This window comes from Patiria miniata, unplaced genomic scaffold, assembly GCF_015706575.1.
Source record: "Patiria miniata isolate m_02_andy unplaced genomic scaffold, ASM1570657v1 HiC_scaffold_29, whole genome shotgun sequence".
Taxonomy (NCBI): Eukaryota; Metazoa; Echinodermata; class Asteroidea; order Valvatida; family Asterinidae; genus Patiria; species Patiria miniata.
The window spans coordinates 23,810,118-23,832,418 of NW_024037068.1; the positions used below are offsets into that span (position 1 = coordinate 23,810,118).

General features: G+C 39.4%; 3 protein-coding genes across 3 annotated transcripts in view; 2 read left to right on the top strand and 1 right to left on the bottom strand.

The window, feature by feature from the left end:
- Positions 1-1,187: 1,187 nt before the first annotated feature.
- Positions 1,188-6,752, top strand: LOC119736063. The gene is made up of 4 exons (XM_038210073.1): positions 1,188-1,647; positions 3,154-3,348; positions 4,669-4,841; positions 5,348-6,752. Exons 1-4 carry the CDS (start codon positions 1,303-1,305, stop codon positions 6,369-6,371), a joined length of 1,737 nt encoding a protein of 578 aa, XP_038066001.1. The 5' UTR covers positions 1,188-1,302; the 3' UTR covers positions 6,372-6,752.
- A 3,134-nt stretch (positions 6,753-9,886) lies between these two features.
- LOC119736066 (RNA-binding protein 7-like) lies at positions 9,887-13,976 on the bottom strand. The gene is made up of 2 exons (XM_038210076.1): positions 13,757-13,976; positions 9,887-12,146 (listed from the first exon to the last, which is right to left on the bottom strand). Exons 1-2 carry the CDS (start codon positions 13,850-13,852, stop codon positions 11,370-11,372), a joined length of 873 nt encoding a protein of 290 aa, XP_038066004.1. The 5' UTR covers positions 13,853-13,976; the 3' UTR covers positions 9,887-11,369.
- Positions 13,977-17,303: 3,327 nt separating this feature from the next.
- Positions 17,304-22,301, top strand: part of LOC119736064 (hemicentin-1-like) — a 46,001-nt gene continuing 41,003 nt past the window's right edge. Inside the window, 2 exon segments of the mRNA XM_038210074.1 lie at positions 17,304-17,384; positions 21,550-21,627. Coding sequence (XP_038066002.1) covers positions 21,558-21,627 — 70 coding nt within the window. The 5' untranslated portion in view covers positions 17,304-17,384; positions 21,550-21,557.

Consider the following 22,301-nt stretch of genomic DNA (forward strand, 5'->3'; position numbering starts at 1 on the left):
GTTTTCACTTCGGTAGCCTACTCCATACCATAGATGCCTTCCAAAATTTCAACTTTCTTTTCCGAAAGGATAATGTCCTACATAAATAGATCTTTGCTTGTTAATTTTTGCAGGCCTTTATATTAGATAAAAAAAGTGGTTTTAATTGGCGCGTTCGTGTTCTCCGACAAAAAAGGCGTGACAAAAAAGGCGGCCATATGCAGCTATTGACCAATCAAAAGTTTGGTCAATGAAACAAAAACACCTCAACTTAAAGGCGGCTGGCGTGCGGGGTTTATTTTAATTAAGAACTTGTATGCATATCGGGTGTTGACTGCCTCAATCAGCTCTTGCGCAGCTGCAGCTGTACACCCGATTCGTAAACGGCAGTTCGTACAGTGCACATGCACCTTGTATCGAAAGCGAGGCGCAACCTGCATGCAAGGTCGACCATTCCAAGATGTCGCATTGTTGTGTTCCACTGTGTTTCAACGACTCCCGTTATTCCAAGGGATTTTCCTTCCACAGTTTCCCTAAAGATGAAAAGCAAAGAAAGATATGGATCCACAACATACGAAGGGAGCCAGGGGACCATTTTAAGGTAACGCGTACATAACTGTGCAGCTGACCTGTCACACAGTATCTAGCCCGACTGTATTATTGTGCACTGACTAATATCACAGTACACATGACATGCAGGCCTACCTGATGAGTACTCGGTACATGCAGTACCGATAGAGCAGTGTTGTTCATGGTCATCACTGACTCGATCAGTGGACTAGCCCCATAATGTGGCCAATTTACTGGACTACATCGGTAAATAAAGGCTACACTTGCAATGGAACATGTACCCAAACTTTGTCAAATTTTGATTTTCACAATTAGGCTTTGTTTGTAATTTATTTTTGCTTTAGAAGTATACTACCTCTTTATAAGATATTAAAGAGAACATGAAATAACATTTCAATTGCATTATTTTTGCTTAAATCAATAAAGTATGATGATCTTAACAATATTATGTGTGCGGTGTGTTTATTTACTGGGATAAATGGGGCAAAATAATTTGTGAACATAATGTTAGGTCGAACTACTCCGCCCCACGAAGGGAAGCTTCATTAACATAAAACTTCGTGAGGGGTATGACGTAAATCAAGGCAGAGTCTTGCCGCGCGCGCTGCGGCGCGGCGCGGCGCTGCGCGGCCCAGCCAGAGGGCCGGCCATTATCGGCATTCACATAATTCTACATGTACCTCCATGATAAGACTAAGGGTTTCTCTGGTCTTTCGTTACGGAATCGGTGAGAAATAACCCAAATTTTCGGCAATGCCGACAAGGTGTGTGGCTGCTGGGTGTAGTAAAACTAGCAAGGATGGAGTTAGCCTTCATCTGTTTCCGATGAAACCGAAATATCGGAGGATCTGGACGGCCAAAGTGCAGGTTACCAGAGCAAAGTGGTCTGGGCCCAGTGGGTTTTCGGCCCTCTGCAGCGACCACTTTGAGCCGTCGTGCTTTGACGCTGGTTTGTACAGCAACTTTGGCATGCCCCTCAAAAACATGCTAAAGTCTGATGCCGTGCCAACGATATTCCCATCAGGTGGCAAAGGACAGGGAAACCCCATAGGGCGCCGGAATCCCAGAGCAGCGTTTGCGAAAAGAGAGAAACACAGGGTAAGTTCGTACAGTCTAGGCCCTCGACCCATATATCTGTCCATCACTTTTCACCCTGTGCAAAAACCCTGTGACTGTGTGGGTGGCATGCATGGTGTGAGTGTGAGACTAGTTCAGAGGTTCAGCGCAGCATACCGACGGCCACACTAGTGTGGCTAACCGCGGCCACACTAGTGGGGCTAGTGTGTGAGACTGTTCTGAAACTGTTTTCTCATTAAATAATTTAAAACTTTCCCAGCTAAAATTGACTTTTTTTTTAGGACGTATCACTTTTTAATGGCTAAAACTACAGGTCACTGAAGGGGAAAAATTATTGATGGCCAGATATCTAGGAATCTTTCCTTTTTTTTAAAAAAATTTGATCAGTGTTTATTTCTTACCTGGCTGGTGTTGAAATAATTATATTCGTGACTTGACTGGACTGTGACATGATGAACTTGACTACAGACAGACTCGACGTCTCGACGTAGTCGTAATGCTTTAAAGTATAAGTCGACTTGACTCTACTTTTTGCAAGTGGAGCTGCTTAGCACAAAGTATGGCTTATGCCCCCCCCCAAAAAAATACTTGTGCTTCCGATTACATGACATTTGATTTTGAGTATAGGGTAGGTAGGTAGGGATTTTTTTTGGGGGGGGGGGGTGGGCAATTTATTTCTCGTGTTGAATATATACATCAGTGTCTGCATGTAGTCAAGAGTAAAAGTATAGCACTCCACACTAATGACATCACTTTTGCTTCGCATCATACGCGCGCATACCCCGGATGTCAGACAAACTTTGGAACAATCATGCACGCACGCTCGATCTTGAGCATGCACCTGGCTGCATATTCGCAAAGAAACTGTAGCAAGCACACATAATCTGCATGTATGTTTACAACAGAAAAGGGTGGATCTGCGATTAATTTAAGGTAACCACGTTGCAAGCCCACAGACATCGTTTCTAAACCTGGCGTATAGATATTAATTCTAGACACAAGGTGTATGTTAACAAAATACCTCCTCCATCTGGTAAAAATATGAACAAAATGGTCTATATTTGTTTGCCATGGTACTCTCTGGATGCCGTGCTTTTCTGAGATCCGGGTACTTGTACCAATGTTCAGCTTCTATTTTTAATCTTAAGTGCGCAGTGCTAATTAATGGTTTTGGCCACTTTGTTTTTTCTTCTCTTTTATCCTAAAAGTGCCCTTGGGTGGGGCTGTCAAAATAAAGTAGGTAGAGTAACCATAACATTTTTAATTTTTTAAAAATTATTTTCATTGCCTAGGTTTTATAGTTATATTATGAGGCACTTTGTAATATTGGTTTACACTGTACATAAAGCGCCATACAATGCCTTTATATTATTATTATTAGTAACCGGAAGCAGAACTTCATGTATCATTTTTTTCTGGCCTCAGCAAATTTTCAACCATACCACAAGGATGTGTTTCATGCTTAAGAGAATATTAAAATTCACTCTATTTTCTAAAAGTTTGGTTTTTATTTCATTTCTGTTGTAGATCCTCAGTGACGCACTTCAGTCTGCCTGCCCACAAAGATCAAGTTTAGAGGAGGAGGTGGACACATCGGGGGAGGTCGACACATCGGGGGAGGTGGACACATCAGGGGAGGAACCATGTGTCACTGCTGACATGGACGCTGAACCTGGATGCAGCCAGTGGGGTGTTGAAAGCCCTCAGACAGTTTCTCTTGATGTTAGTTGGAGACAAAAATGCCCAGTACAAATAATTGACGCCATGCAACCACAATTTGTATGAAAATATTTAGAGTATTAGCACTGCATGTTCTAGACCATGTAGACCCATAAACATTAGGCGTCAATTACAATGCCACGTTCCTGCCTTTGTCAATGTTTGTGTAAAATTGCCATGCGGCACGTCATTTCGCAAGTATTATAAGAACTTGCACACAAAGCTTTTTGTAACTTAACACGAGTGTAGGATGCTTTTTTCAGATGTCTATTTTGCGTGTAATTTCATGTCGAAATTTTGATGTGCAATTGTGTGCAAATTAACGAATCTGGAAATTACACAAAAAATAGACGTCTGACAAATGCAGCCCTTTTTTTTCTATCCTATAAATATAGTCAGTATGCTTCTTTTTTCTAAAGTAAAAATAAACTACAAACAAAGCCTAATTGTGAAAATCAAAATTTGAGAAAGTTGTACATGTTCAGGTACATGTTCCAAGTACATGTTCCATGTGTTCCTTTATTTACGGAGGTAGTCCAGTAAATTAGCCACATTTGTGGGGCTATCACTCAGTCATGATCAGTGGACAATCTTTGAAGCATAATGTGACGGAGGCTTAGTTTTTAGGGTGGACCGATGCCATTGTTGCCCCCCCCCCCCCACACACACACACAATTCATTTGGGGGGGGGGAATCCCACGCCCGGTAGCCCCCCCCCCCCCCCCCCCCTTTGGGCTTTAATTTTCGCAGCTCGGCCGCTCTAAGCCACGATGGCCTTGGCAAAAGGCTATCTTTTTGGAGGCCCCCTTCTTTTTTCTTTTGCATCATTTGGAGCACTTCAGGCAGGGTTGGAAATTAGCAGTACATGTAGCGCGCTAGCCAAATGCTAGTCAAAACTGCGGGGGGCTAGTCAATATAATTCTTAAGTAGCCCGGCTGGCGAGTCAACAAATTATTCGGATACGGCAAAGATGAACAGACAGGAAGAAATAAATCATTGAATTCAGAAAGAAAACCTCACCAATTTGTATCTCATTTTATCAACTGTTTTATAAGGTTTAAACACTGACGAATTGCCTCAGAATTGAGCCTGGAAATATGCCATTTTGCGGGCCAGTGAGAATGCCCGCTGGCTAGTTAAGAGTCTATTTCAGTAGCTAGCCCGGCTGGCTAGTGAACAATATAGTTAATATAAGGCCGAATCTTGCTTAGGGTCCCACTCTTGCCTCCCCCCCTCCCCCCCCCCTTGCCCCCCCCCCCCCCCCACCCCCTTCTGAGATCTCTGCTCATGGAACTTATTTAACATCACATTTCTTTATTTTAGATCACAAGGAATGCATTTGTTTGCTCGGAGCACTTCAAACCCGGAGACTTCAAGATGACGCTGACAGGGAGGAGGATCTTAAAGACAGGTGTAGCTCCTACAGGGTTTCCCTGGACAGGTGCAGTTCTGAAAGGGGGCGTAAGGAGGCACAACGCATGTCAGAGAAAAAAAGAGTAAGCATTGGGGATGAACAATCCTGCATTTGTCTGATTTTATGCCTTTTTCTTCAAATTGTTAATGCAGGCATGCAACTGCAGGGTATTTAGAAAAAAATGAGGAAATTCCAAACCACACTAGATTTGTACAGTGTTTTTCAATTGTAATGGCTTCACGAGAAGTTAAAAATGAGGGTCAGCAAATCTGAGGAAAAGTTGCATCCCTATAGAAAGTGTGCAAGTTGACTTCAAATACTTCCAGAGTTTTTAAAATACACCATGTACATGTACTCATTGGCCCCCGACCTAACAAAAAACTTTAAAACTTACGAAATTACAAAATCCGTACAAATTATTGATATTGTTTTGAGTCTTAGTTACAAATGTACTGATTTCATTTAGATGGACACATAAAAAAAAAAAGCAAAATGCTGATTAATAATGTACAAAATGTAGCTTGAAAATCTCCAATTTCTTATATTTTAAGGCAAACATTTATATTTCTTTTATGTTTTTGCTTCAAGGTGCAGTTTCAGGAATAAAGAAGCAGATGAACAGCATAATGGAAGCAGAGTGAGGGCACCAGACCATGATCAGCAGACTATTTGTCAGCAAGCCGAAGATCCTATCCAACAACTGATAGGGATCAAGAAACGGACGCAAAAGCCACCTCAGCGCCCCGAAAAACACTTCTTGGAGAGATTCTCCACCGATCCGACAAAGATTCAGTTTTACACGGGATTTCAAACATACACCGTGCTGATGAGGTTTTTTCACTGCCTTTTACCTTATGTGTCGCGAGGGTTGTCCAGCCCTTGGTTCCAGTTGCGACTCGTGGACCAGTTCTTCCTGTTCCTGAACAAGGTCAAACTGGGTTCGCTGGACGAAGACCTGGCCGACAAGTTTGGCGTATCGACCTGGACAGTCCGCACGGTGATTGCATCATGGGCCAACTTTCTTCACGCTTTGCTCTGCACTGATCCCATCTGGCCCACAAGAAGGATGGTAGATGAACATATGCCAGAGGTGTTTAAGCAGTTCCCAAAGACGCGGGTCATTTTAGAACGCACAGAGCTATTCGTCCAGACACCATCCACTTTGACCCTGGACCCCGAGCTGTACCCGGACTCCAGAGGGCGCAAGACACTCAAGTGCCTGATGGGAATTTCCCCGGACGGACTGGTGACATTTGTCAGCGACCTCTACGCCGGCGGGATATCGGACCAGGAAATCACCAAGCAGTGCGGCATTTTAGATTTACTCCAAGCTGGAGATGCCGTCGTGGCTCACAAGGAATTTATCATAGATGACTTGCTGAATGAGATCAACTGCACTCGCGCAATCCCGCCCGTGTTTACCTCAGAAGAAGAAACACAAACCATTGCGAGACTCTGCGCCCATGTAGAGTGGGCTGTCCGTAGAGTCAGACAGTTCCACCTGTTCGACAGAACCATCCCAATTTCTCTGGAGGACATACTTGATCAGCTGTGGCGAATTTGTTGCATGCTGCCCAATTTTCAGGGGCCGTTTCTCCAGGAATCAATGTGAAATGAGAAATATGTCTGCATGGTGTGTATACAGGTACATTGTCACAACCAAAGTCCTTGGCTGATTGAGAATCCATGTTAGAATGATCCAAGAAATACATGTACAATGTACCATGGAGAGAAAACAATGTTGTTGTTTTTTCAAAAGAATTAAAAGAGCAGCCAAGAAATATTTTAAATAGGTTGCCCCTTTTATTAACCCTACATGTAAGCCCCTACCATGATTTACTAGGAACTAGCTTACTAGGAACCATACCCATCCTGGCAAAGTTGATAATTTCTTCTTTCGTTAAAATATAATTTTAGCATTTCAATCATACTGAGGAACACAACATTCAAAAGGCCATGTTTTTTTTGGGTACCTGTGCATGAATTTCACTGCTCAATATACACATGTACAGTCCTTTATTCAAGTTATAGTCCATCATTTGTAATTTGTGCATTTTCTTCGTTTGAAGCAACAAAAGTGCTCAAACTCTAAAGAAGGGTACTGAACAACTAACCTGATAAAGTTTCAGCTCAGCTTCAGCTGTATATTCTGAGAAAAACAGCATTCTAGGATCTCAATTTCAAATCAAAAGTTGCTGAATCATGTTTTGAATTGCGCCTGAATTCAGCGTCCGAGACACATTCTCGCTGAGCCGAATGCAGCTACGCGATGTTGCGCACTGATCTGACGAATTATAGCAACCGGGGGTGCGTGTGCGTCGTGCCAATGCCTGCGCGCGCTTCGCCGAATAACAAAATGAACTACTAATTTAAATTTTCCTACGGTGCGTCTTAAGAAGCACCGTTGGAAAGGCCTTCTTTCGTTGATTACTTCAAAATGACAGCTTGCTACTTGCTAGAAAGAATAATTTCACTGGGAGTTTAGTCCCCTTACTATCTTTCAACCAAGTATGTTTTTCAACAATAATTACGTCAGCTACTTTTCGGATAGCTGCAAATGATGGACTATAGCTTTTAACTCAAACTCCCTAGCATGATTTACTACATGTACATGTAGGAACCATACCCATCCTGGCAAATTGCAAAACCAGATGGGAAACTGCACACACATATTTTATTAACTTTGATTCTGGAGGTGTGCCAACCCAATTCCCAATGTAAAAGACTGTCAGTTTAGGGGTACTGTACATGTACATGTATGTACCCATCCTGACAGATTCCAACAAAATATGTCGTTGGGGTTTGATGGGTTGAGTTTTGTTAGAGTTTTAATACAGAAAAACCAAAGAACAGAACAATACACAAGGAAGTTGTGCAGCTAATAGATTGTACATCAGCTTAGTTTTAGTTGCCTTGTGACAGTCATGTGGTTGCTAAGGCAAATGGTCTGCCATTGTTAAGCAAGGCTAATCCGATTACGTACTTAGACGCTATAGCAGAGCAGTGAAATTCATGCACCACAGAAAAACATGGCCTTTTGAACGTTATGTTTCTCAGAAAATATGCACAGTATGGTTGAAAAGTTAAATTTTAAAGGAAGAAGAAATTCTTAGCTTCATGTCAGTGAAAAAATTGCCGTCATCGATGCCGAAACGTCTACATGTATACTGGTTACTGGTATATGTAGCTGACCTTCAAGTCTTGTAGAAATCGTTTGAAAACTTCCCCAAATCTCTGTATTTGTATCTATTTCTAGGAATTTCTCAAAATTGTTATTTCACGAGCAGTTGAACACTTATATCGTCTAAGTATATTCCAAATTTCAGCTTAATATGTTGTTGCAAAAGCTAGTGCTACAATTTGAACGATCTCCATGGAAAACTTCGACGATGATTTCTGCCCACCCAAGTCACATGCATTGTTCAGCAAAGTGCCTTAGGCGCTATGGTTGACCGATTTCGGCCAAGCACACAATATCGTATTGTAGATTAGCATATTCATTAGCGTCACTCGGCGTGTTTTGGCATGGGTCTCGGTATCGACCAATTGAAGCCGGCAAAAAGGTTGATTTTTATCAATTAATAACTTGTGAAGGAGGCTTTTCTCAAATTTTTTAATGCACAGCATAATGGATAGGAACCTTATTAATATTCGTAAGGCTTGAAAAGATTGACAGCTATTGCAAACGTCAGTGTTACAACTTTCAATGATGCATTTTGCCAGGCCTATTTTTCCAATTTCAACAAAAGTAATGAACACATCACAACTATTTTTAGAACATACTTGGATCATTATGAGAAAAGTAAACCCTGAAAGTTGCATGAAGATACAGTCTTCCAAACGGGAAAAAATAATTTTCAAAGATTTCGCCCGCCAACGTGAACATGTGTGTGCACATGTAGTTTCATTCAAAATGAAGTGTTATGTAACCTTTAGAAATCGCCCTTCGAAACCGTATGACTGGTGAAAGCCAAGCGGGTGGATTAATCACCCGAAAACCTGTCCCATTCCAACCCCATCCTAAAAAAAAAATAATCTTGGTTATGTAAGGGTATTGATCATCCAGAAATGACAAGAAATGATGCACATTGGCAAAAACAAAATCTCTTCACCTTGGCACAAACAGTTTTGTAATAGTGACATTTGAAAGCTGCCGCTTATTTTTTAAACTACATTTTTAGACATGTACCACTTCACTTGTATTATATATGGCAACATTTCATCAAGCTTAATGTGCAAACCAGTACAATAAAAGAAAGTACATTTTTCGTATTTTTACCAATCAGGACTATTTGTTTGCTGTTCATTATTTAATTTTCCCCCAAAATGAGGTTTGTTTTTCTTCTTGATCACCTGTTCTGTCCGAATCCACTTAGACAAAGTATGTTTCAGTTGTAAACAAGGTATCCAGACACGGCCCAAGCCAGGGGCATTGATTTCTTGTCAACATTGATTCGTTTTGTTTTGTTTGGGAGGGGGATTTGAATAGCCAGCATCATGAAAAAAGTAAATTTTGGACCCCAAAATCCAACTTTGCAAACATTCGATCAAATGTTCACACAAGAGGGAGGGGGGTGGGGGTGGGTGGGTGGGTGGGTGTACGTACATCATAATGCATAGGTACAAAAATGTATGCATGTTTTTTTTGCTCATTCCATGTTGTATGTACTGCTACATTTATAAGCAAAGCGTGGCGGAAGAGCGATACATTTTTGTACATGTACAATGTACAATGTAGCTTAAAGCTATTTTGGGAAGTAGAACTCATAGATTTACATGTATATGTAGGTTTAATAATGTCATGAAGCTCAATTTTCACTGTGATAAATTACTGGGTGGCACAATGCAATTCACGTCCCAATAAAAATATAATCCTCTCCCCCATCCCCGACAAGAACCTGGAATAAATTGCTGGATACACTTGGGTACAAATTATGTGTGACAAGTTCGTACAGTGTAGGTATTAAGAGGGTAACAATAGCTGACAAAAGCAGCCTTGTTCAGACTTGCGTTACTTTCTTCGACTGCCCCCAATTTTCCTGAATTTTCCGAATTCCTTCACAACCCTTCTGAAATTTTTTTTCTTTGTACTCCAAACAAGCATACTATGTACATGTATCAAATAAATCTGTTTTTGAATATTGATTAATGACTTTATTTCATCATGTATCCATTAAAAAAAATATTAACAAAACGGTATGAACAGATATGATACCAGTATCAGGAAAACTGAGAAAATGAGAACCTCCAAAAGAGACAAAGCCCATGTTGAGTATGTAAACACAAAATTATGCACAAAATCAAGTAAATTAAAAGTTGTTAACTTGGTCCACATTACTACATGTACATTCCCAACCAAATTAAACATGGACTCGATTCCTTTCTCCATGTTCAAAGTATCACTCTTTTCATGAACCTTGGTAGAGGGATAGACATGCAACGCAATAGCCGAGTGCCAGTTTTATGTCGGACAGAACAGTACAGTCAACTTTTTAACCAGTTCACGCCGGGATTATTTTGACAAAAACAGAACAAGGTATGGGATTACTTTTCACTCGACATCAAGCCAGGCGGGTTGAAGCCATCACCCTTGGGCAGCACACTCATACATGTATGTCCGGCCTCGCTCACTGTGAGCGGGTCGCTGCAGATATGTTTGGCCTCGCTCCCGGGTGTGTTTATCTGTCATCCGTTGGGAATACCGCAAAACTTTAGCGTGTACATTGTATACACAGCCTCCGGCGCAAACTTTGTAAGTGACTAATTTTAAGATTCGGTGGAAGAGTTTGAGAAGTTCTCATCTGCACTTGGCACTTGAACAGCAAAGCCAACTCCTCTGTCATGTACATGTACTAGACCTTTAAATACCTAAAGACAGAGTAGAAGGCAACATCCAAAGCATATTCTACATGTCTAAAGTACAACATGATTATAACAAATTAAAACAAATAAAAAATTCAAACATTTTCTACTTGTAGGAGCCCTCCTCATCTGAAAAACCCCAAACAATGGAATAACCAAGATACTCCAATGGGATATTCCAGCAATAAAGTTTGGACATCATGCCCTTTCAGCATTTTCTGGAATTCTCATATGTTCATAATGTTGCAAATTTTTACAGCAAAAACGTGACTTCGTCTCAAATAACGTGGATTATGGAGCAGTAGGATAATTATTGCAATGCCCTAACTACATGTAGGCCAAGGTCCCAACCTACAGTACATGTACAAAAGCATACATGGCATACTGGGACTGTCTCAACTCCTGTATTCCAGTTGGGCCACTTTAGCTGGGACGAGCCCAACCTACATGTAAGTTAAGACTGATGGCCTGGTTGGGGCATAAAACCATCAAAACAGCCTTTAGTTTAGGAGCCTTTTTTTTTTTAAGGATTGTACTTGAACAAACCACAAACAGCCAAAAACCATATTTCTCTCATTTTGTGGAAGTTGGCCAATATTTTGTGGAAGTTGGCCAATATTTTGTGGAAGTTGGCCAATATTTTGTGGAAGTTGGCCAATATTTTGTAGAAGTTGGCCACATTTTCCAAGTCAAGTGAGAATGGCGAGAAGAAACTATTACTCTTCTTTGGCAAGGCTTGGCAATACCCCTATCTTCTGTATGGATGATCCCTTCGCTCCTGACGATGCTGCTGGTGAGAATGATGACGTTGCGAGCTTCCGTGTCTCCTCTCTTCACTGTGCTGTCCTCTGTCGCCATGGTAACGGTCGTCATGGTGGCCACTGCCACTCTGTCCATGGCGATGACCATCCCGGTGATGGGACCGCGATTTCTGTTCCTCCTCGGTGCCTTGGTGTGAACGCTGGTGCGAACGCTGGTGCTCCTGGGAGGATCTTCCCTGATGGTAATGACGATGTTGATTCGGTGTTTCATCACGACGATCTTGGAGATGCTGCATGGGCTGTCCATTCAAATGTACATTGAACTGCGGCTGCTGCATCAGCGACACCATGCCAGGTCCAGCTCCGGGAAAGAAACCCTGGGGCGGGAGATTGCCCATGAGCGGGGATGGCATTCCAAAGCCAGGAAGACCCGGCGCCACACCCAGCAGCCCCTGTGGAGCTGACATAGACCGCTGGACCATTGGTGGGGTCGGGAAGCTTTGGAAGCCATTGGGGGCCGGGCTCTGCCCGCCGCTGGTATTGTAAGGGGGAGTTGCTGAGGGGCTGTTATTTCCCTGTGAGCCCTGAGAGTGCCTGCTACCACTGCGGAACTGCACGTTGATGCTGCGGCCAAACAGCCTGATGCCGTCCATGAGACTGCGGGCATAGGGGGGCGACACATCGTGCTCAAATTCAACAAAGGCAAAGGGTCGAGCATTGCCATCAGAGTCTGTCGGGCGCTTCACACCAACTAAGGGTCCAGCCTGTAAGAATACAAAATCAAGATTACAGGGTACAAAGATCTGTGATCAAAAATTTAAGAACTTGAAGTACATGTACATGTATGGCATGATCAACATGTATTGATCAGATGTTGATAAAATTTAAAAATGAGCCAGATTACTAGTATTATTAACATCGTAAAAAATAAAAAGGAACTGGTTTTTATGTTGTTAAAAAGATTTCAAAGTACACAATTTTTGTATGTAAAAATGTCGGGTTTAGTTTTGCAACACAGTTAGTCAATAACCCTAACTCCCTAGGCCTTTTTGCTAGGATGTAGCCTCAATCCTGCAAAATCCTCCAATTGGCCTCATGGAAAAATAGCATATAGCCTCAATCCTGCAAATTCCTCCGTTATTTCTTGAATATGGTCCATGGAGGGATGACCACTGCCTGAATCCTGCAAAATCCTCCGGCTATGTCTGTCAATAGGCTGAGGCAGAGGCAGTGACATCCTGGAGCAGTGCAGAGGATGTCAAGTATAATCAAGGACTAAATTTATGCACGACTGAGCATAAACAACACAAGGTCCGACCCAAGACCTTGACACAGTGCGTACTCCGAAATCAGCAACGCACTTTTGCCATGTAACCTCAATCCTGCAAATTCCTCCAATTTGCAAAAAGGATTTTGGAGGATTCAGGGCGGTTAGGGTTAATAAACAATTAATTAATCAGTCAGTGAACAATTTCAACAAATTACACATGTTATTGTTATACACTTTACTAATTACAAAATGTTAGAGTGAAATCCATGAAATGGGAAAATGAACACAATGATGAAAGAAAGACCTAACATTCTTTACGATACGTTTAAAACTGGCGCTGGCTTGGGGCTTGGTCGTCAAAAATCACTTGAAAATATACAATTAACAATGATACTGTGCTGAGTGTACATGTACTGATGTAGGTGTACATGTAGTTGTTGCAGCGTAACTAGGAATCAATGGATTTGTAAATTTGATGCGCCGAAACTGGGAATTTCAATTTCGGTAACGTATTTGTTGCAAGGAAACTACTAATACGCAGTGGCTATTGTTACGGCAGCCGTAACGCATTTCCCATTTTCTATCGTTACGGTAGACTGCAACTTTTATAAAAACATGACAAGAAAATAAAAAATTAGAAGGAAAAAAGTGAATTTGAACGTTATGAAATTCGGACTTTATTTCCCTTTAAAAAAAAATCCTCCAAAGCCTCAGGTTAGAAAAGGAAAAAAAGTTGAGTGGAAAAACTGAGATTCGAACCCGCAACCTCGCGGTGCAAAATCCTACCCTCTGTCGATTGAGCTGTCGCACTGCTCGCTAAAACGTGTGGAAACAAATAACTATATACCTGCGTGCGTATCAAAAAAGTATCGTAGAGGGCGCTAAACAACGACTGCCGTAACGATAGCCACTTCGGATATCCCCATTTGCGTCATTAAATAACACACTACTGCCAATGTTTTTCATACACTGTCAGTGTCAACACCCTGAGTAAACATTTGAAAATATTGACGAGATGAAATGACAGTTTACTACTTCTACTTCCACTTTCTAGGAGGCTTCTTAAGCCTTCTTATTAAGTTCTAGTTCTATAGTATTGTTTACCTGCAAAAACAACTCAAAAAGAACCTCTTCAGTGACTTTGTTGTCTAGATTTTTTACATAAATAGTCCTGTCGTCGCGAGATGAACCTTCCCCCATGGTGAAATCGTAGTTTAAATGTTGACAATCCTCAAAAATTGGACAAAAATACGACAGATTGTGGTGCACAACACTCTACGGCTATCTATCGAATTAATAATTATTAAAAAACTAGCGAATGAGAAATTCCTCGCGACTTGCCAGTTGGTATGGTCACCTATAAACGCGTGTGTATTTTAAAGGTTTCAAATAGGTAGCCAGACTAGATGCGTTGTAGTCAGGTACTTATTTCTAATGCTTGTAAAGAATTGGGTAGATTGAGACTAGGAATAAGACCAAATAATTTAGTTCAAAATGGCGACGTGTTCGGCGTTCTTTGCCTAGAAACAACGGCGTTCCTTTGAATCGGTAATTTGAAAATAATAATGTCAGATTATGTACTAATTTTTGACAATATTAGATGGTGTACAATTTGTGTAAAGAATGTAAAATCCCGGGCCATTTTGTCCAACACATTTAACCATTTTACCATGGAGGTAGGAAAGCGAGGCCAGGACCGTGACTTTCGGCGCGAGCGATACGCGATGCATGATGTCGCGTGGAGGCAAACCCGCGTGGAACACAGTGTCGGTGGATCTGCGCAATCGATCGGTCCGTCGACGGTCGGTTGCCTTGCACTAGCGCTATTCAGTCGATATCCTGCCTTCATCGTTCGATCATGCATCCATCATCATGTCCATCTATCACACTTTCTTCCCAATTCACAGTTTCTTGGGGATTTTTGGGAAAGGATGTTTTTTTTTCATGAACATTGTCATTGAATTGATTGATGAACATGATGAATGACTCTGAGTCATTGCAAAGATTTTCCATAAGTTGCAAACATGGCAAAAGAAAATGTTGAAAAGACATGGTCATGGATCTGGCTGGGTGGACTTTGGAGAGAGATTGTACATGTAGTAATCACTAGTATCCAGACACTGCAGCGGTTGTGTGACTCGACTGTAGACATCAGACTAGGCCTAGTCAAGAAAATTGTATCAAGAAAAAAGCATTTCCAAACAAAACTGGGAATGTTTCTCGGTCCAAGATTCATGTCTTATCATCATTTTTCAATGAATATCCTTCACTGAGATGATTTATAAAGAACTTAGTAGCGTCAGGTTGCAATGTTCTTTCACATACACATGACATAGGCCTACACGTACTTTGAAAATGAATTATACTTTGTACACAACCGCTGATGTGGCGTCTGGCATGTCTGGATACTAAATTCTTTCCGATTGTTTTGAAAAAGGGAATTAACATATGGGCAATTCTCCATGGGAGAGCAAAAAATGTCAAAAATAAATATTTACATATTAAACCTTTTTTGTACTTTTTCCAGACCTCAATTAAATGGGGGATTCAGTTCAAAAAACGAAATTGAAAAAAAATACATATTTCTGGTAAAAACAGTGATTTTTGCAATTTATGATTAAAAACGTTCAGATTTGGTAAAAAAATAAAATTTAGTGTATGTATTACTTTCTGAATTATAGGGAAAAGATTTGATTTATTTTATGATGTTACAAGTTACTAACATTACTCAGGGTCATTAAAAAAAATTCTAAAAATATAAATATATATATATATATAGTGTAGGCCTTCATTTAAAAATGTCAAAATTAGCACGTAATTCCGTTACCGAAAAAATGGCAAAAGTTACTTATTTCACAAATTTTCTTGTTTTTTTTCTTCAAATCATGTATGTTGAGAAAAGACCCTACTATAAACATAAATGAAAAATAAAAACTTTAAAATAGTAATTTCTTGGCATTTTTCCAAGTGGTAACGGAATTACGAAACGGTAACGGAATTACGGTAACGGAATTACGCATGCACAAAGTATGCACATTTCCTCCAGATTATGTACATGACATATTATTAAAAAGGAGATTTGCTTGTAACCTTGGACAATAACTTTAAATACTAAATCACTTGTTAAATCATTTCCCTCTATAATTTGCTATTATATAATTAAAAATAATCAGGTGTTCCATTGATATTTTTTACTTTTACGTTTTCTTTTTTACTATTTAAAAAATGTTAATAGTTGTTTGGATGCTTAAAGGGAATATACAACATTTTCAAACATCAGAAAATAAAACTACCAAGTTTTTACAAAATACCTTACTAGGATGTTGGTAAATGACAGTCTAAAGCATCCTGTAAAATTATGGCACCTGGTGTGAAGTCATTTTCAAGAAAATGATATTTTTGTATACATTTCCAACGGTGGTCGGCCAACCATCGTTGGAAAAACCTAACTATTTTTCAACTACTGCTTCAACTTTACACTCTTTCCAGTCCAAATTTTGTTTGCTATTTGTTACATGTTCATGAACGGGTGCAGGCCAGCTAGTCTGGTTCCCTTATCCTCCAATTTTTTTGGCATCTATAAATTGATCCATTTTACCTTTAGTGGAGTCAGGGAACCAGACTACTTGAACAGTTTTGTTTTTCTTGGTTTTTCCAGCATTTTTGAACGCAAAACTTCAAACATGTCAGTGTAACAATATTTGATCTATTATACTAACGCCTCAAATAGTTCATTTCTTAAAATTACAGCAAAAGCCAATGATGTACATTCCCTTTAACTATGTGTTGCCAAAGCCGTTGTCTGGTACCCACAGAAAATATATTCCACAACAAGTATATATGAAAGTTGAGTACCAGACTGTACTTGTACTTCTACTTGGCATAACTTAACATCTTCCCTTGCTCAGAGATGCCAACCAGTGCAGTTTTATTGTATTTTCCACGATAAACTAGTGAAATACGATAATACAATTGTTCAAAGTAAAATTAGATTTTCGGTAAAAAAAAATATACATATACATATTGCTTTCATTTGACCTTGACCTTTGACCTAAAAAATGAAGCCCAGACATGTTTAGGGCTACATTTACATTTTGATCTGCTAATTTTCATTTAGCTATCCCCTTGTGGCATTTTATAAACTTCAAAAATTTGTATTGTGATGAGTTTATGTTGAATTCAATGTTAATGTATTGCATTTACCTATTACATGTAAACCTATGGCGTAATTCCGTTACCGCCCAGGCGTAATTCCGTTACCGTGATTAAAATGCAAATTATGAAAAGAGTGATTATTTTTTCAACTTGGTTCTGCACTGTAGTTAACAACACCCCTGAACTCTACAAATAACAGGTAGTGTCCAATTTTAAAATTTCAAAACTTCAGAGAGTTTTATTAATTTATGCAAGAACTCAAATATGCTTGTCCTCCGTCCGTAATTCCGTTACCGATATTAAGCTCCGCCCCTTAAAGGGTAATCTTGTGGGATTTTTTTTTTTTTTGCGGTCAATCAATTCTATTGGGTCTTGGCTCCCTTTCCATGTTAAGATTAGTTGCCTAGCATAGAACATATTTTCTTGGGAAAGAATAATCCTTGACAAAGTGACAAAATTCCGTAATTCCGTTACCAAAGAATTGCCCATATATTAAGTAAAGTGTGAGATTCTTACAGCCTCATACTAGTCATACAGGTACACGACCAACGAAACAGAGCTGAATTGCTGAAGTGTGGTATGTAAGGGAACCAGACTACAAGAACATGATTTTCTTTTTGTTTTTTTTCCAGCATCTACGAACACAAAACTTTGAACAGGACAGTGTAACAATAGTTGCTTTAAAATACTAACTCCCAAATGCATCCATTTCTGAAAATTACAGCAAAACTTTTAAAGATAGTGTTGTTTATTCCTTTAGAACGAAAAAAATGTGAGACTGCATAATAAACATTTCAAATTATAGTGTTTTAAAATTAAGTGTGAACCCCATGTACATTGTACGGTCCTGCATTTTTACATACACAGGTTTACATGAGTACATGTACATGTGAAGGCCTACGCCATAAACTGCCATTTCGTGTTAGGACGAATGCGTGGCCTCATAACTGGCCTCTTCTTTTATTGTTTTAAATTGAATCCTACATTCAAGAGACCTTTATCCGGGTATGCCATCATGACAATCAAAGCGATTTATGTTTTCAATGAGGATAATGATCATGATGAAACATAAGTCATACAGTTATATTAATTTCTTTTGCAATGCTCATTCCCTATCAAGTGTAACTTATATGCACATTTTTTTTAATTTTTTTTTCTTCAAACCTGTCAAACAGATGAAGAAGGTGAAATTACAATGTACATGTACATGTACAATGTATGTATTAGGGGTGTGAAATCTCGGCTTTAAAGGGAATATACAACATTTGCAAACATCGAAAAATAAAACTACCAAGTTTTGGCGAAATACCTTAATAGGATGTTGGTAAATGACAGTCTAAAGCATCCTGTAAAATTATGGCACCTGGTATACTGTAATTTTCAAGAAAAGTGGTATTTTTGTATCTATTTCCAACGCTGATCGGCCGATCAGCGTTGGAAACAACTGGCTTTTTTTCAAATACTGGCCCCAATTGACCATTGCACTTGTTTGCAATCGATTACAAACCTATGAACGGGTACGAGCCAGCTAGACTGGTTCCCTGACCTTACAATTCCCCAATGTATGTAAACTGCTCTGTTTCTTCTTATATGGAGTCAGGGAACCAGACTACAGGAAAATGATCGTTTTTCTTGGTTTTTATAGCATTTTCGAACCCAAAACCTCAAAAAAAGTCAGTGTAACTATATTTGCTATATATTTCCAACCCCCCAATTCCATCCATTTCTGAAAATTACAGCAAAAGCAAATGATGTATATTCCCTTTAAAGCTGATATCAGCTTTTGTGTGTGTTGGATTTCACCCTTTTTTCAGCTTTTTCCCTCACTTGCTGTGTACAAAAGTATAGGAGGGCATGTTTCAAAAGTGGTCATCATAGAGGTAAAAAATTAAAAAGCCTTAAACAAGATTTACAAATCCTTATTTTTAAAGCAGATTAACCTAATTTTACTATTTTGAATAAAAAAAATTAAATTTGCATACTTATCTCAGTGAAAAGTTGCTTTAATAGTGTGGCCAGTGAAATCAATTCATGTCGGACGGAATTTTTTGCATTTAAAGAAAACCCTTCTCATAATAAGTACAAATGCCTTGAATTCTATCTTTTCCACAAAAACAATAACTTAGATTGTCTTCAGTCATTATCCATTTCATCATTATTGCTGCTGCCGTAAATCTTGGTATTTCATTTCAAATGATAATTTTTGTTGTCAAGATTTCCGTCCGACATGCTTAAGGTTGTTAAAATGTTGTTTTTTTTAAATTTACTTGTTTTAATAAAAAGGCAAATATTGTCAAGTATCAATGAATAGACTCAGTATTAACACCAACAAAAAGTTTTATGTTTCACCTTGTCACCCTTCGAGATAAAGTGAATAAAAGTGCTTTCCGTCCGACATGCATGTCGGACGGAATGGTATATGTCGGACGGAAATGGACTTTACATTCCTAGATAGTTGTGCCTCGGGGAACTGATATTAATAATTGTTAATTAATAAACATAAAGTAGGGGATAAAGAACTTTTACCAAGTTGATATTGTTCTTTGCTCATTTCAGTACCATCAAAGCAAAGCCTACACAGGACAGTAAGATTCCGTCCGACATGCGAAAATCCAAATTTAGCCAAAGTTGAACAGGCTGACTTGTTTGGCAGCCTACTGACCAGTCACACACCTGGGTGTTTCCAATAATTAAGGCAACCTTCTATATTCATGGGAATTAAACTGTGCAATGTACATTAATCATAATCATGTACATTTTATTCTTTTTGGACTGATGATGGCTTTTACATATTTGTGTTTAGATAGTGAGGTTCGGTAGACATTATTACAATGTACCGTAGGTGAGGGAATTTAAACTGTATCCAGGTAATTTGGCAAGTACATGTACCGGTATGTGTGTGTAAAACTCACCTATACTGGCATATATGTTTTTATCTAAATAAACCAAACATGTCTATTGTGTTACATGAACTTAATAATTTGGAAATTATCGTTATAATGTGTCAGAGCAGTGAAACAATGCTGCTAGCTGTAAAATGCTATACATATACAGAGCATCAATGCATCCAGAAGAGTGCCATGCCAAAGAAAGAGAGCGGAATAGCAAGATCAGGGAGCAATTACACATGAGAAATACACACAAGGAGAAATGAACTTGTGAAATTTAAGGATAGAACACACAAAAAGAAAGTGTGCCAAAGTGAAGCTGTGTAGCCGCCCCCCCCCCCCCAATATTTTATAATGATTGCTATTATTTGCCTTTTTCCACTAGCGGTTAACCCCCCCCCCCCCCCCCCCAGGGCGGATCCAGGAATTTTCGCCCTGGGGGAGGGGGGGGGGGGGGGGTTTCATCGGCAAAAAGATTTGAAATATAGACAGGGTTTTTGTTCTCTGGACACTTGGGGGGGGGGGGGGGGGGGCTTGTACCATACTTTCAATGGGGGCGCTGTTCAATCCGACAATTATTAACAATATTATATTATAATATTGTATATCACGAAATGGTGTACATGTACATACCGGTACATGTACCGGTATGCCCCCTAACCAAGCTGGCTCTGTCAGTATTTTGTGCAAAGGCGAACATTATTGCCAGTAAAAAAAAATTTGGGTGTCGGAGTGGGGGGGGGGGGGGTTTACATTTTTAAAATTAATTTCTAGGGGAAAACATTTTTTTTTTACAGCGCTGGGTTTTGTTTTTACCCCCAAACCACCCCCCCCCCCCCCCGAATCCACATCTGCCCCCCACCCACAATATTTTTCAAAGAGTGTCCTTTTCGTATAAACGAGGGTCCTTTTTTAGCATGCCTTTTGTGAGTGCCCAATGCGAAAAATTGCGCGAATATTGGCAATTGTTCCTGTATAAATTAAATATATTTTAAACCACCAGTAGTAATATTCTGAATGCATTTTGTCAGAAAATTTAGACATTGTACATGGACCTGAAGTGGATAATATTTGTTAGCTAAAAAACCTGTCTGAAGATTGCAATTATTCATGTTTGTACAGAGGATGTAAACTGATGTACTGAAAATCATGTCGGACGGAATGAAGCATGTCGGACGGATTTTTAATAATCTTTCTCACACAATTGTAAGAAGCTTGATTATTTGTTCATTATAAGTGCCCAGGTGGTAAGCACAGTCAACTACCTAAAGACCACTATCATTAAAATTAAGTTTCTTCAAACTTTGTTTTTGGGTCAACATAGTGATTCCGTCCGACATGATTTGTTCCGTCCGACATGGTGTGGCTTCAGCTGAGCTTAACTGAATATGACATAGTGTTGTAGAGAAAATATATATGTCAGCATAAGTAGTGATTGTTACTCTTCTTGACATAAAACATAGAAAAAAATTATCCCTCAAGTTTTGATAAAATCTGATTTTGTTTCTGTAATTCTGAGGAGGCTCATTTCTATCGATTCCGTCCGACATGTACACATTTTTCGTAATAACAGACAAACAAAAGTGTGGAATTTAGAAATAATGTTAGGTGTCATTACTTAAAATCTTTGGTGTTGTTTGAAATCAGAATAACATTTTAATGTATTCTAAAACAAAAATTGTTACATTTTGTTCTATCAAATTCCGTCCGACATGATTTGGGGACTTTTGAAACATGCCCAGGAGATTTCCAAAGTTCAGCCTTTTTACACCTTTTTCAGCTGTTTTCAGCTATTTTTATCAGTGGTCACTCACACCCCTGATGTATATTTTTGTTTGTCACACCTGTAGGCAGATACAGCCATGGAAAGATTCAAATGGTGGCAACATTTCTACTTCATTGGTGCTCTAATTATCAACTCAGTTGTGACAGGTAAGATCAGCATTAACGAATTAGGCCAAGTAAAAAAAATAGAGTTTCTAGTCTGGGCTCTTTGAAAAAGAGGATGGAGCCTGGAGGCATTGTTTTTCCTAAAATGACCGATTTTCCAAGATGGCAGATAGATTCTTCCATTTTCTTTATTTTACTGATATGTTTGCGTCCAAAGGAGATGTGCCCCTTTCCACATTTCCACCAGATTCACACACGTGTACATGTTCATGTACCTAAACTTTTGCTGGAAACAAATAAAACAAATCATATGTTTTGGAAATAGATATTGTAAAAAAAAGACAGCGGGCCAGAAAAGGAATCGAGCGAGGATCAGAAACTGGTTAGGCCTACATGTAGGCCCCTTATTTATATCCAAAAAAAAAAGAAGAAAATAAAACACAAACAGGTCTAAGCAAAATTACAAAGTGAAAGTTTTACATTATATATTGGACAATATGTATGTACACATGTATTTAGGTTTGCAAATTTGCAAGAAAAAAAGTTCATTCTCACATCAGGTTTGAGGTCTTACATGTACCGGTGTGTGTACCTAAATTTTAAGCTCTGCAAAAACGTTTGGGGTTGACAGAACCCAAATATCAAGTGAAAATGTGGCATCGGGATATATGCTACATTCTACCAAAAACATTAGTCACTGGGAATGATCAAGAACC